The sequence below is a fragment of the Mauremys reevesii genome, linkage group 2, assembly GCF_016161935.1.
Source record: "Mauremys reevesii isolate NIE-2019 linkage group 2, ASM1616193v1, whole genome shotgun sequence".
Taxonomy (NCBI): domain Eukaryota; kingdom Metazoa; phylum Chordata; order Testudines; family Geoemydidae; genus Mauremys; species Mauremys reevesii.
In genome coordinates, this window is record NC_052624.1 from 92,044,638 (window position 1) to 92,058,671 (window position 14,034).

The 14,034-nt window shown below is 40.1% G+C and overlaps 1 protein-coding gene across 2 annotated transcripts in view; it reads right to left on the minus strand.

The window, feature by feature from the left end:
- The window catches only part of VPS41 (VPS41 subunit of HOPS complex), a 146,526-nt gene extending 132,673 nt beyond the window's left edge, over window positions 1-13,853 (minus strand). Inside the window, exons 1-2 of one of the 2 annotated variants that reach the window (XM_039524930.1) lie at window positions 13,734-13,853; window positions 7,767-7,805 (exon numbers count right to left, since the gene is read on the minus strand). In XM_039524930.1, the coding sequence (XP_039380864.1) occupies window positions 7,767-7,805; window positions 13,734-13,754 (60 nt within the window). In that variant the 5' untranslated portion in view covers window positions 13,755-13,853. The remainder of the gene's footprint in view (window positions 1-7,766; window positions 7,806-13,733) is intronic. The other variant, XM_039524931.1, reaches the window with a different exon arrangement.
- Window positions 13,854-14,034: the final 181 nt, after the last annotated feature.

The following is a 14,034-nucleotide window of genomic DNA, read 5'->3' on the forward strand; positions in this document are numbered from 1 at the left end:
CATTTGTTTCCCTTATGAACACTACTTGGGCACTAACTGTTGCCATCTTGTGATCTACTGCATATGAATACCCTACAGTGCAATTTTGGGAACAGTCGTTTTTGAAGTTTCTTTTATCAACTCGCTGAAATGTGAAACTGGTTAGGAAATTATTGAAAAAGAAAATTCAGTGCTGCTCCATCCACATCAATGAATTAGTGTTTTGGGAAGGCCACATCTGCACACACTGTTGACAGAGTAGCTTTTCAATTGCATTTAATTTATGTAACATGCAAGGCAGTATTTTTACCTTTTATATATTCCAAAACACACACAGAGAGGAGAACTGGAACTTCTGTTTAATATTAATAGCTCATTAACTGAAGTATCTAATTTTCACACAAGAACAGCAGATATTAGAAGAATATAGTAGTAAAACCAGTAACCCATTTTTCTTGGAAGTCAATCCTATAACGCTGCATATTATAATCTTAGTCACTGCAAACTTGTTTTTAAAATTAATGTATGGAAACATTCCATTTAAACTTCAATACATTATTTACATGCTCATCCCACTGACTCAAACTGATAAATTATTTGCATGATACATTTTCTCATTAACAGAGGAGTTGTTTTTTTTATTGAATACCTTCCCTCTCTCCGCACCCTATTTAAAAGGCTGGTTTCACTTAGGTATGCAGGAAGAAGTGAGCTCTCTCTGGCTAGTGAGCATGAGAGAGAGAGAGAATATATAAAACTTTTTAAGAAGTACTTTTTATTTGTAGATCTCAAAGAACTGTGGGAAGAAAAAAGGAAGACTAAGACTGTCTACACAGTCACTTTCAGCGCTAAAACTTTTGTTGTTCGGGGGTGTGAAAAAACACACCCCTGAGAGACAAAAGTTTAAGTGCTGAAAAGCACCAGTATAGACAGTGTTTTATCGCCAGGAAAGCTCTCCCCTGGCCATAAAGTATGTCTACACTGCCTTCGCTGTAACTTGGGTAGTGTAGGCATACCCTAATATAGCCCCCTTTTACAGATGGAGTAGGAGAGGCATGGAGAGGTGAAGTGGCTTGTCAAAGGTGACACTAAATTGTCAGCTCAAAGGAGCTGAAATACAAGAAACGGCAAAGATGCAATCAAGGGGCTGATGTAGTATCTGAATCTACTTTAAATTCATTTTGTGTCAAGTTGATGGTGCCACTTTAATGACAACAGTAGTGGAAGAGCCCATCTGTGCTTGATGCCCTGTGCTAAGGGAATATTTTAGTGGGGAATATAGCAGGGCTAGGAAATATCTCTCTCTCTCTCTCTCTCTTTTTTTTTTTTAAACCAGTCGCTGCGTTTACTTGAAACATTTGTAATTAGGTCCGGATCAGTTCAGAGTAATCTAGGAGACTAAGGAGTTCAGTATAGAGGTAAATCAGCAGCCCTCAGCTGTCCATTTTCTGACTTTAGTGGGAAGATGTAAATATTAGCAGGCACGCACAGAATGCAGTCAAAGGTTTATAACCCTATTGCAACAACAATTCCATTAAAAATAAAATCGGATAAGAGTCTGAATACACTTTTAAAAAAAATAAACAGAGCCAAACTTCACTAGGCTAATGAACAGGAAGCTTCTAATCTCAGACACTGAAGTACTTATATTCATCACAGCAGTATCTGAGCATTTCACAATGATCACTGGATTTTTTTAATCCTTACAACACCCCTATGAGACTGGAAATTATTATTCTCATTTTACAGAGGGGAACTGAGACGGAATGTAGTTGAAGTGCTTGCCCAAGGTCACAGAGAAAGTCTGTGGTTAAGACAGGAATTGAAGGTCTCTTGAGCCCCAGTATGGTGCTCCAAATCATTCTTCCCACTCTATAATGTGCATCAAGTTAACTGACAAATCTCCTACTTCCCTTGTGCAGATCAGTGATCATCTGTATTGATGGAAAAATATATGTAAATTTGTGGATAAGCATAATTATTTTGTGCACCACACATTCACTGGTGGCAGAAGTAACATCCACATTCGCTCATCAGATTTCACGATGCATATGCAGATACTATGAGGTAGTTCAGCTATCAAGCCTTGTTACTGGTTGGCTATAGTGATACAATGCATTGAGGTCCAGAGTGATAAACATCAGGGTACTGAATATAAACAAAGTTCAAGTAGGCGCACAGCACAAAAGAAAGCTTTTGAAACTTCCAAAAGCAAGTGTAAAAAGACACTCTACTCAGAAGAGAAGATCCAAAAAAGATCTATGTGTGGGTTCTGCAATATAAGCTAGCAGGCGGAACTAGTGCAGTCTAACAGTCTCTTTTTAAAAAAAAAAAAAAAAGCAAACCCCAGATGGTACATTACATCATTCAGTGCAACAGCATTTGCTAATAGAGAAGTAAACTGCAAAGCCAAGGCACATCCTAGCTGAGTATTATGCTCAACTCAGAAAGTCAAGGAAAATGTATATTTACCTCTCAGCTTAATACTTTGTACCACAGATCTGTAAAGAAGCATTGATATAAAGCTAACAAACATGTGAGAAGGTTTTTACCAATTAGGTATCAAAATCTAATCAAGATTTGGTTGGGAAAAACAAGCTCAGTTATAAAAGTAACCACTTATAGCTATAGGTACACTGCAGGAAGGAAGAATAATATTAAAACTGAGAAATCTTGTTCCATGCTGTATATAATTTATTCAGACTTTCTTCTCCACAGTTTATGAACAATCAAAAGTCAGGTTTTTGGTTTTTTTTGTTTTTTTTTTAAGGCCTCATCAAATGTGACAGCTCTCCAGGTGCTGTAAAATAACGTTAAATACACCAATGAAGTAGCATCATATCTAGAACTTTTCTGTGAAATAAACCTGTTCGATCTAAAATGTAGCACACTTGATTGTTTTATGGGTTGGGAAAAATGAGGTATATGTACATCACATGTGCCATTTTAAAAAATGACAGAAGAAGTTTAAAAAAAAGTTAGTGCTTCAAGATTGCAGTGAAAATACTTTGCAGCTAAAGTACTTTTTTCTCCCGAGAATTAAAATACCATTTTAGATATATTGTTTGCTCACCATATCATGGAAGAATAAATAGTAGCCTGTATACATGATAAGTAAAAGCTCATAATAACCCATATCATATGTAAGGATATGAAATAAGAGAGTAAATTGTAGTGTAGTTACAAAGAAAGATCTGCTACAATTGCATAGTGTTGACACAAATAACTACCACCATCATCACTGAAAGGTTTGCTGAACGTACGAGGATATGTACTACCTCTACTAATTTATACTTATGTGCTTTAGACATTGTAATTTAAAACAACTGGAAAACATTAAAACAGATTTAAATGGCCTCAGGAATTCAATTTACGGGACCAGTGGAAACCAGATTTGCAATGAAGAGCTGTGTGACATCACATAGGCAAAACAGTCATTTTTGCAAAACATCACATGTCTGAGATACATTGTGATGCTCTGCCACGGATTCTGTACAAACAGCATCTTGACATTCATTAAGGAACGGTTAACTCAAAGCAGACCATGCAGACGGGCAAATTATTAGCAGTATATTTTCATTTGTTAAGAGCGGACACTGTGTTCAGTTTTGACAAAACCACAAAATGGAGAGTCCCTGTCTCAACAAGCTTACAATCTAATAGAAAAAAGACACCAAGATGGTGCTGTGAAGTCACAGTAAGGACTAACAGAGGAGAGTTTTTTTCCTTGTGTGCACACAATTCAGAGGGGGGAGGGAGGAATGGTTCAAAGAGGGATATGCAGTCTGTTCTAACCCTATGATTCTTCATTCACGCCTTCCACACCACAGAAGAAGATTTTTGCAAGAAGTTAAAGCTTAACATGGGCAATTACACCTTAATTCCTCTGATAACAACGCTCATCATTTGCAGTTGCCCCATATGCCCAAGAATCTCAAAGGGATTAAAGCTAACATCAATTGTCTGCCATTAATTTTGTAATTAATATAGTGGTAACTGCTTATAATAAATCAATGTAATAAATGTTATACATAGTTTACTTATGTATAAACCAATGTACAGAGAATTAAAATGGTTTTCCCTAGTCACACAGGTAAATCTTGCCACTGGTTCAATGAGTCCAGTCCTCCGCTATAACCACTAGATAACACTGTCAATCCCAACTCTAATCTCATAACAACGTATTATGTTTAGTATGAAAAAAGAGTGAACACACAGGGCCATGGACAAACTAATCCATGACCATACACATTTCACATCAAGAGAATTAAAGCAGCAATTCACCACGCTTAGTCTTCATGCGTTTGAATGGCCAGCATATATCATTTGATAATTATGCCTGAATGATCATAGGAAATGGTTTAGTCAAAGATGTGGACCTCCAGGGATCATGGACATGTTTCACTAGTTCACTCCAGCACATTTTAGATATTGTTTCCAGGCTTCTTGTAACCACTAAATATTTAAAGACAACCCATCACTTGTCTTTATAGAATAAAAGAACATAAGAATAGTCAGACTGGGTCAGACCAAAGGTGCATCTAGCCCAGTATCCTGTCCTCTGACAGTGGCCAATACCAGGTACCCCAGAGGGAATGAACAGAGTAGGTAACCACAAAGTGATCCATCCCCTGTCACCCAGTCCCAGCTTCAGTCAAAGAGAGGCTAGGATACCATCCCTGCCCATCCTGACTAGCAGCCATTAATGGACCTATCCTCCATGAATTTATTAAATTATTTTTTGAACCCCGTTATAGTCTTGGCCTTCACAACATCCTATGGCAAGGAGTTCCACAGGTTGACTAGGCATTGTGTGAAGAAATACTTCATTTTCTTTTAAACCCACTGCCTATTCATTTAATTTGGTGAACCCATAATTCTTGTGTTATGAGAAGGAGTAAATAACACTTCCTTATTTACTTTCTACACACCAGTCGTGATTTTATAAACCTTTATCACATCCCCCCTTAATCCTTTCTTTTCCAAACTGAAAAGTCACAGTCTTATTAATCTCTGCCCATATCCCTAATAATTTTTGTTGCCCTCTTCCAATTCCGATATCTCTTTTTGAGATGGGGCAACTACATCTGCATGCAGTATTCTAGATGTGGGCATACCATGGATTTATATAGAAAATATCATATTGCCTCTATCTACTCCTTTCTTAATGATTCCCAACATTCTGTTCGCTTTTTTGACTGCCACTGCACATTGAGTGGATGTTTTCAGAGAACTATCCACAATGACTTCAGTTTCTCTTTCTTGAGTGGTAACAGCTAATTTAGACCCCATCATGTTATATGTATAGTTGGGATTATGTTTTCCAATGAGCATTATTTCACATTTATCAACACTGAATTTCATCTGCCATTGTCTTGCCCAGTCACCCAGTTTTATGAGATCCTTTTGCAACTCTTCACAGTCTGCTTTGGAATTAACTACCCTGAGTAGTTCTTAACTATCTTGAATAGGAACCAGAATTAGAATTTAATCCTTTAGGTCCTGTCATACCTTCCCAATAGGACTGAAAAGTAGGTGGATATTATTCTGTGTATTTATGGACTAACATAAAGGTGCACTGCCATAAACTGGTTGAAAGATTTTGACATGAGTAATTTTGACTATTTTTTGGACCAAATTTAACTAAGGGGAAAAACTGTGAAAATATAGACAAAAATTGCAGTCTGTTTTTTGCCCAGCTCCATCTTCAACAATTATTAAGGCTACGATTATGTTGCAGAGGTCACAGAATCTCTGATTTCCATTGTCCTCTGTGACATTTTCTGTCCCTGGATTGGAGCTTCCAGCCAGCCCCTTCCTGCCCTGAAACTCCCAGCCCCCACACTGGTGGCGGGACCCTGCAGCTGTCCAGCTGCAGCTGGGGGACACCCCCCCCCGAAGCTGATCAGCTGTGGCGAGCGGCTGGGGGACCCTGCAGCTCCCAGCCTTGGTGGGCAATGGGAGACCCCCAAGAGCGCCCAGCCAGCCCAGACACGAGGGGACCCCGCAGCTGCCCAGCCTCACGGGCAGAAGGACCCTGCAGGTCTGACTCCCCACAGCGGCAGGAAATCCCAGAGCTCCCATCGACTGCAGCAGTGGGGGACCCGGGAGCCCCAGGAGCAGTGAGTGCTGAACCCGCCTCCTATTTTGTCAGGGATATTTTTAGTGAAGGTCAGGGACAGGTCACAGGCTTCTGTGAAATTTTATTGCTTGTGACCTGTCCCCGACTTTCAGTAAAAATATCCCTGACAAAAAATTTAGCCTTAATAATTATTTATACAGTGCTGTAAACATGCACGGTACTTTAGAAAAGTAGACAGATGAGATCCCTTTCCCAAAGAGCTTTAAAACAACAAAAAACAAAAACACAGGCTAACAGTTCAGATACAGGAAACTGAGAAAACAGCAATGGAGAGCAGGTTACTGTTGTACATAATGGGTTGCATCAGCACGTAGCTGAGCTACATCTCATGCAGCCCTATCTCCCATCACTATCACGGGCCAACCAGATCCAGGGGTGACAAAATTCCAGAGTGTTGCTTCCCAAGACTGAGTCATGAAAGCCCTGGCTCAGATAGCTGCTTCAACAGCAGCTGAAACTGCAGGCAGAGGGAGCGGGACAGCAAGAGGAGGTACGAGGTTGCTGAGGCCAAGGAGTGAAAATACCACAGCATCCCCTGCAGCCAGGAAGGAAGGAGAAAATCCAGCCCAGGATAAATACAGACACCACAGGATAAATACAGCCACCACAGTCACCAAGGGAAGGAGAGTTCAACCCAGCACAGGGGACTGAAGCCCTCCCCGACTACAAACTCACTCAACAGGAGAGTCAAGACCACCAGCAAGATCCACTAGGGGACTTGACAGCCTAACCACAGCCAGTGCCTGAACCCTAGATCCCAATCTCCAGTGTAGTTAACACCCCTAGGTGAACAGCAACGTTTCTATCACCACCATTTCATTCTAGCTTTGAGCATTGGGAGCCACTTTAAGCTATCTAATCGATAATGGGTGAAAGTCACCCACATGCTCAGGCAATGCCCAACATGACAGTATCTGTCCATCACCCTATTGGGAGAGCACTGCCACCTATTCCACTCCCCTTCCCTGTCCGCAATTTGACCTTTGTGTTTACATACAATGCAAAAATTAGACTAAGTACTATACATTAGACTTCCACAGTCGCATCCAAGAACTAAGTTTGGATGTACTGCACTGGCATAAGGAGGGAAGACTTGGATTCATTTCAGCTCCCTTTCTTCTGCTCACCCAATAACACCGCCTGAATACTTACATTTCTTTGATGGTGCAAACATTTCAAATCGATAGACCAATCTCGTTTCAAAATACGATCTGGCAAACATGTGCTGAATAAACTAAGACTAAATTTAGGCTGTGAAATCATTAAATATCAGTTACATTTCTTTAATGTAATATACTATATAGAAATGACACTGTCAATCACATTTTCATTTGTTCAAAGAAGCAGAAATGCATGAATTTAAAGTTTTACCTTCTAACATGATTCACTTTATTAAAATCTTATGATCCTAGGCTTTAATATCAAGTTGTACTTTTATTTTTATTTTTAAAAGGGTACACTTTCACTATTAATTTGCCCACAGCTCATACCACCTGTTAGAGCACAAGCACAGCTTCTCTTGTAAATAAACGGCTGCCAAAATAGAAACAAACAAAAAACAAAACAAATCCCCCAAAAACCCCTGCATATTGACAAAAATGCAGTTTAAATACTACAACCATGAGGCCCCTGTACACAGCCTTACCTCAGAATCATCCGTAGATTCTTCGTTAGACCTGATTTCCTGAAAGCGATAAAAAAAGCATGAAGAAGAAAATTTAACATATGTGCAGAGCAAATTATAATTATCTTTACTTTTTTAATTCTACAAGCCTTTTTATTAGAGGCAAAAGGTCAATAGAGTTTCAAGTGATTCTGAATGTGTTACAGATGAATGATTATCTTTTCTGCTTTTCTTGTTTATCCATACTCATTCTGTGTTTAGGACTTGTAATCTGGTGCCACACTCACAGTCAGTGGCACTGGTTAGCTGTAATGCTACTGTTGGCTACCCTGAAGCAGACAGCAACTAATACCGCATCATTCCAGAAATGTGCATCATCTAAGGCTCTAAGCAATAGTCAGGTGCCTGTGAAAGGTTTTCCCTCACCAGCACTGGGCAATCAATCTTGCAAAGCAATATCTAGCATCTCGGCCTGCGGGACAGAACTGCATGCTCAAGTGATCCACAGGCCAACTTCTGTATTTAGCCACTATTCGGCCATTAATTCATTGGCTTATTTTGAACTGGTTAACTCTTTTAAACAGTTTCCCAGAGAATTCTAATGATGATGCATATTAAATAATAACTCTTCCACTTATGCACAATTCAGACATAGTGCCTTGCTCAGACCTGCCAAGAAACTGTGCCTTTAAAACATCTGCCTTTCAAGACAATGAATCTTACCATCCTACAAAAAAGAGAAGAGCCTACTCTTGCTAATCTCTCACCTGTCCACTGGTGAAATCTGCTGATGCCATGCCTCCTCAAAGAGGTCAGCAAAATGAAGATTTACTTAACGTATTTATAGTTATCAATAGCAATAAAAGGTTACAACTAATATGCTGACAGCAAACGTAAGCATTTTAACAACAGCCCATGATATAAACGAAGAATGAACAAAAGAGAAAAAGCATTTCAAATCTTATGAAGTAATATTTTGACAATAAGATATTTAGGTACAGCATTTCATGAGAGACAAAGTTACAGACAATGAGAAGAGAGATGAAGGGGAAAGAAAATCTAATTCTGATGATTATCAGTGTTTCATCTTTAGTTTGTTGGTCACATTTATTTATTTTCGTGCTATAAAAATGTGTTTTTGTAACCTTTAAGCAAATAGCAAATGCCCTCTCTGCACGACTGAAGATCACTTTTAGTAACCAAGCAAAACATTTTAGAGAGGGGGAAAAGTCACATTTCCATTTACTGTTAGTGACTCCATACAAGGCATTACCATGCTTACAGTCATCTACCTTTCCAAGCTTTATTCACTACAGCCAGGCCCATTACTAAAATATTGTCCTTAAATGAGATGCAACTGTTTATTCTCTGTTCAAGTCACGGCATGGGGAAGGGCAGAAACAATGTACTATAAAATGGGGATAGCGATGAAAAGAAAGGAGGAAAATCCTGGCATTCCTTCAAGTGGAGGTTTGAAATAGTTTTTGCCCATTGTCTCACGTCTCTTGGAAGTGGTACAGGAAGCTCAATCCAAGGAGCAGAAATTCCAATCAAAATGTTTAGTGAAAGCATTTTGCAAGTTACAGTTAGTATCTTAAAAGAAATTAAAAGAAATTCCATTCAATAAAATATTTAAGTCCTAAAAATATAGAACTAAATTATGGTGACATGCAGAGCACTAAACAAGTGACATGAGCTGAACCACTGTACAGCACAAGGTGCAACATAGAATTTATATTGCACTTACAGTATGTTATTAGATTTAGAAATGGAGGGACTGCCTTTGTTTCATGCGCAGCACTAAGCATCATCAGTAATTAATAAGAGAAACGATATGAGATTCACAGTTCTGATATTCTCAGTATTCCCAAAAGGTTTCCCTCTTCCAGGAATAGAACTTATAAACAGAGGAAGGTATATAGTACAACAACAATGAACGACTGTGACTCTACGAATGAGAGTAACTAGGGCCCCAGTCACATAAGCAGTTAGTTCCACATGGGCAGATCCCTGTGACCTCATGGGGTCTCATTTCAGTCAATGAGGTTCCACAAAAGCCCAGAATCCCACCTGCACAGCATAGCTCCCAGGATCTGGGCAAAAAAATACCAGGATATATTGTGCTACATCACAAAGGACTTCAGAAGTTGACTCAAATCACTTATCTATGTAAATACCATAAAAGTGATTTTACTTAGACGGGCACTCAGATACCATTGTGATGGATGCTATTAACAACCTAAACACATAGTACATACACAATGGGGGGGTGGGGGAAAAGCCACACAAGCATATATTCTACATCCAGGGATGCAATATTATTTCTAAAATTTACAGCTCTGACAGTTTATTAAAGGAAATGCTGAGCAAAAATTAAAAAGGAAATCTTGGTTTGGGAAGCTAATGAACAGACTCTGCATCACCAGATAGGATGTTGGCAGTGTTTTGGGGTGTTTAGGAATTGACAGGTACTCTGCTAACTCACTATGCAAGGGAGCTACTCTGAAAAGCTTTCTGCCTGACTTCTCCCATTCCCACAGGTAAAATTGGAATAGTAACCACAGTCATGACTACAATGGGGTTTTGTTGGGATGGGGTTTTTAAATGTATGAACCAAGAGGATTATCCCGAATTCTATTTTTTATTTTTAAAATAGTCTCCTAACTGTGAACAGAAAATCCCTGATGAGTGACTAGTAGGTGACCAGAATCCCAAACAGTGACCTAATAACTATCATTGGCAGGCCTGTCACACTCTGGGGTGGAAGGGGAATGGGGTGTGTGGGAGTGGGGGGAGAATTAGCAGTGGTGTTGTATATTTCAGCCAATTGGCAGATGCTGGTTTTCAAGAAACCTCAGAATGGAGAAATGATACGCAGATGAGAAAACTGGGGAAATTTAAAAGAATTCCTAACCAGTATAGTTAATCTCTGATTTGGCAGGCTTGACAATGCATCTCACCAATTGCAGTCTTCCATCCACATTGTTGTGGGAGGGTATTCCCTTTACACTACATGCCATCAACTGACTTTAGGCACATAACTTAGATAGGCAGGGAAGGAGAATCACAAAACCTAAATTCCGATGAAAGTTCACCTGCATGTATACACTATTTATAGTTCCTCTCCAGTGTAGGGAAACCCAAACATAAATCACTGCATCTTCTACATGAGAAATTGACCACAAGCAAAAGTGAAAAGACCACTCTCATATGATAATCCAGAGGGAGAGAAATGCAAACAATTAAACCAGACTTTTTTAATAATCAAAAGGTGTTATTTAATAAAAAAGTAAGGATTTTTAATATGATACTTTTATATTTGACTGTGCCTTCATGGGGTGCACTAATTATAGATTTTAGTGACCGAGACAATGGAGAGAACACAAAGGAAACTGTTGTGAATTTTGTTGGTCGAGGCATTGTAGAGGAGGTGTATATCTGATGTGCAACCTATAAATACCAACATTAGAACCAGCCTCCTTGAGAGAATTTAAATTTTTCCATAGCTGGAAGTAAATTCTGGGAAAATAGTTCTCCTAAGCTTTATTATGTCCAACAAAAAGACACCAGTTACATTGCCCAATATACTGACAAAAAGTGTGTGTGGCTGTGGAGAAGATATGGAAAAGCCAATTTTCTGAAGGCTTTAAACAAATTATATTTATAGCATATGCAACGGCTATATTTGGGCTGGGAAACTTTTTCTTAAATCTATTTTATTCTTGTCTCACATACAGGAACCATCCAATCCCAAAGAATGTTCCATGGAGAGAGTCCTTCTGAGCTGAAAAGTACTATGTGTAACAGGTATATTAAAAGAAGGTCTAGATCAACCAAAATTTCAGCTGCCTCCCAGAGAATATCCCACCTTCCCCCATACTCATTCCCCAGCTTCCAGAAGAAACTCTCTCTGCCAACCAGTTCAGATGGGCTCATTTCTTTCTTTCACCTCTGCATTCTTGATCTTCCTCTGAAGTGAAGCAGCCCACATGCAACAATCAACTGTGTGCTCACACATGATACCCTGACATTATTACATCTGCCCCCAGATTCCAAATATCCTGCCTTAAACCCTACCTGCCAGGGTTTATTGTAAAATATTACATTAAAACTAGGCCCCACTCCTGCCCACATTTAAATGTATAACTTTACACAGGAGTAATCCCACTGACTATACACTTAAATATTGACAGGACTGGACCCTACACATAGACTACTGCCTATTGCACTATTTGAAAGGCTATTACTGTAATGATTACCACTTTTTCTTGAGTTACATACTAAATTCTAAAACTGCTGCACACATAGAACTGGAGAATGAGGTACTTCAGCCTCAATCTTGCCAGGAGCTCAGCACATGCTGACCCCTGGACTCACTTCAAAGGGGCTTCAGGCACATAGAGAGATTGAAACATTCGAATTGCCATTGTCGGTGAGACCTGAAATCCATCTAGTCCAGAATCCCTGTCTGCCACTCCTAGATAATTCAAAGTGCAAGAACCCTGCAATAGGCAGGCATGGGATAATCTGCTGCCACCCCTCCCCGCCCCATTAGATTTCACCCTGATATCCAATAGTTAGAGACTGCCTTAAATTCTAAGGCATGAAGTTTAGCATCTCTTACCCCCACCCCCCAAAAAAGTTATCAATTAAGATAACTCTGGATATTCCTGTTATACATATAAATGTCCAATCCTTTATTGGATCTTGCTAAATTCTTGAATCTGCCAATACAGTGCACTACACTGGATCAAGACTCTAATGACTATCAAAATTTTGTTTTGTCATTCGAAGATTTAACACACTTCCTTCTTTGCCCTCAGAATATAAAAGTTGCTTAAAAAAAAAAGATAAAACATTTAAAGGAAGCACAGCTCTGGTCTATACCATAGAATGACCATGAAAGAGATTAAATTTTGGACAAACTCTAAAGACAGGTTTCCCTGCACAGTACAGTTCCCAAGAAGAGGATTTTCTCATATAGGGTAATATGACCAATTCTAAAAGTAATTTTAAACAAACTGTTGGTATATAATATTTAAGAATAGCTCCAACCCAAAAGTCACCAATAATCTTCTCTTTAAAATAATTTAAGAAACTGTAATATTATCTCCTCATACCCAACTGATTGAGATTGATAATTGATTTGAAATATCACTAAAAACTTAAACTTTGACAAAATCATAGCCACTAAACTCAGTCAATAAGAATTTGATATAACTAATAAATGAGTGGTATTTAATAACCAATAGCTTTATAGAAGTCAAACTAGTGGGGTTGGTGATTTCATGCTCATAAATTTGGGACTTTAAGCTATTTTTATGCATATGTGAAAATGAATGAGACTACAATATTGATTCTGAACCTTTGACAGAGATTAACAAGGTTTCAGCCTCAGCTTTAAATGCACTCAGGGCCACAATGTGCTGGCATCTTCAAAAAGAGCGGATACAGAATAGCCTGCAAAATTGTGCCCTAACCCTTTACACCACTCTTGTAGCCACAAAGCCCTCCAGTTCTGCTTCCCACAGACATCTATTTCCCAATTCTACGCCTGCTGCTCCTGCTCCTCCCCCACCCCCTCCTGCTGCCTCTGCCCCCCTACAACCCTCCCCCCAATCTACACTTCCTCCCACTGCCTCTGCCCCCTTCCCACCCCTCCCACTGCCTCTGGCCCCCACAACCCTCCTCCCCATCCCCATGCCTCCTGCTGCCTCCACCCCCCACAACCCTCCCCCCAATCCCCAGCCCTCCCACTGCCTCTGCTCCCCACAACTCTCCCCCAGCCCTGCCCCCTCCTGCTGCTCCCCCCAATCCCCGCCCCCTGCTGCTGCTGCTGCTTCCCCCCAGAAGCCTCTGTCTTCCCCTTCATCGGCTAGAAAACGCAGTGGTGTCTCCGCTCCCCTAGTCTGACTCCTCCGCGCGGAGCAAACACTGGGGCTCCCCCTGTGCAGCTGTCAGTGCTCGCTGCGCCGGCACAGCCTTTACCTTCTCCTCCGCTTCCGCCATGGTGCAGCCACCTGACAGTCATGTGAGAGGCGGCTGGAAGTCAGAGGGCCGTGGAGGCAGTTTGGGTAATGTAGTTTTTCTACTTCCTCTCCTGCTGCTGGGGTTAGGGCTGGCAGGGAAGCCTCTGCACCTGTACCTGCTTCACTGGTGCACAGGCAACACCAGACCTTAGTGCAAATGTCTTCACTATCTGCATTACTAGCCACAACCATTGAAAGATCAGGAGCTAGGCCCCAAGAAATTATGAGATTGCCTTAACAATTACAAGTGATTAGAACAA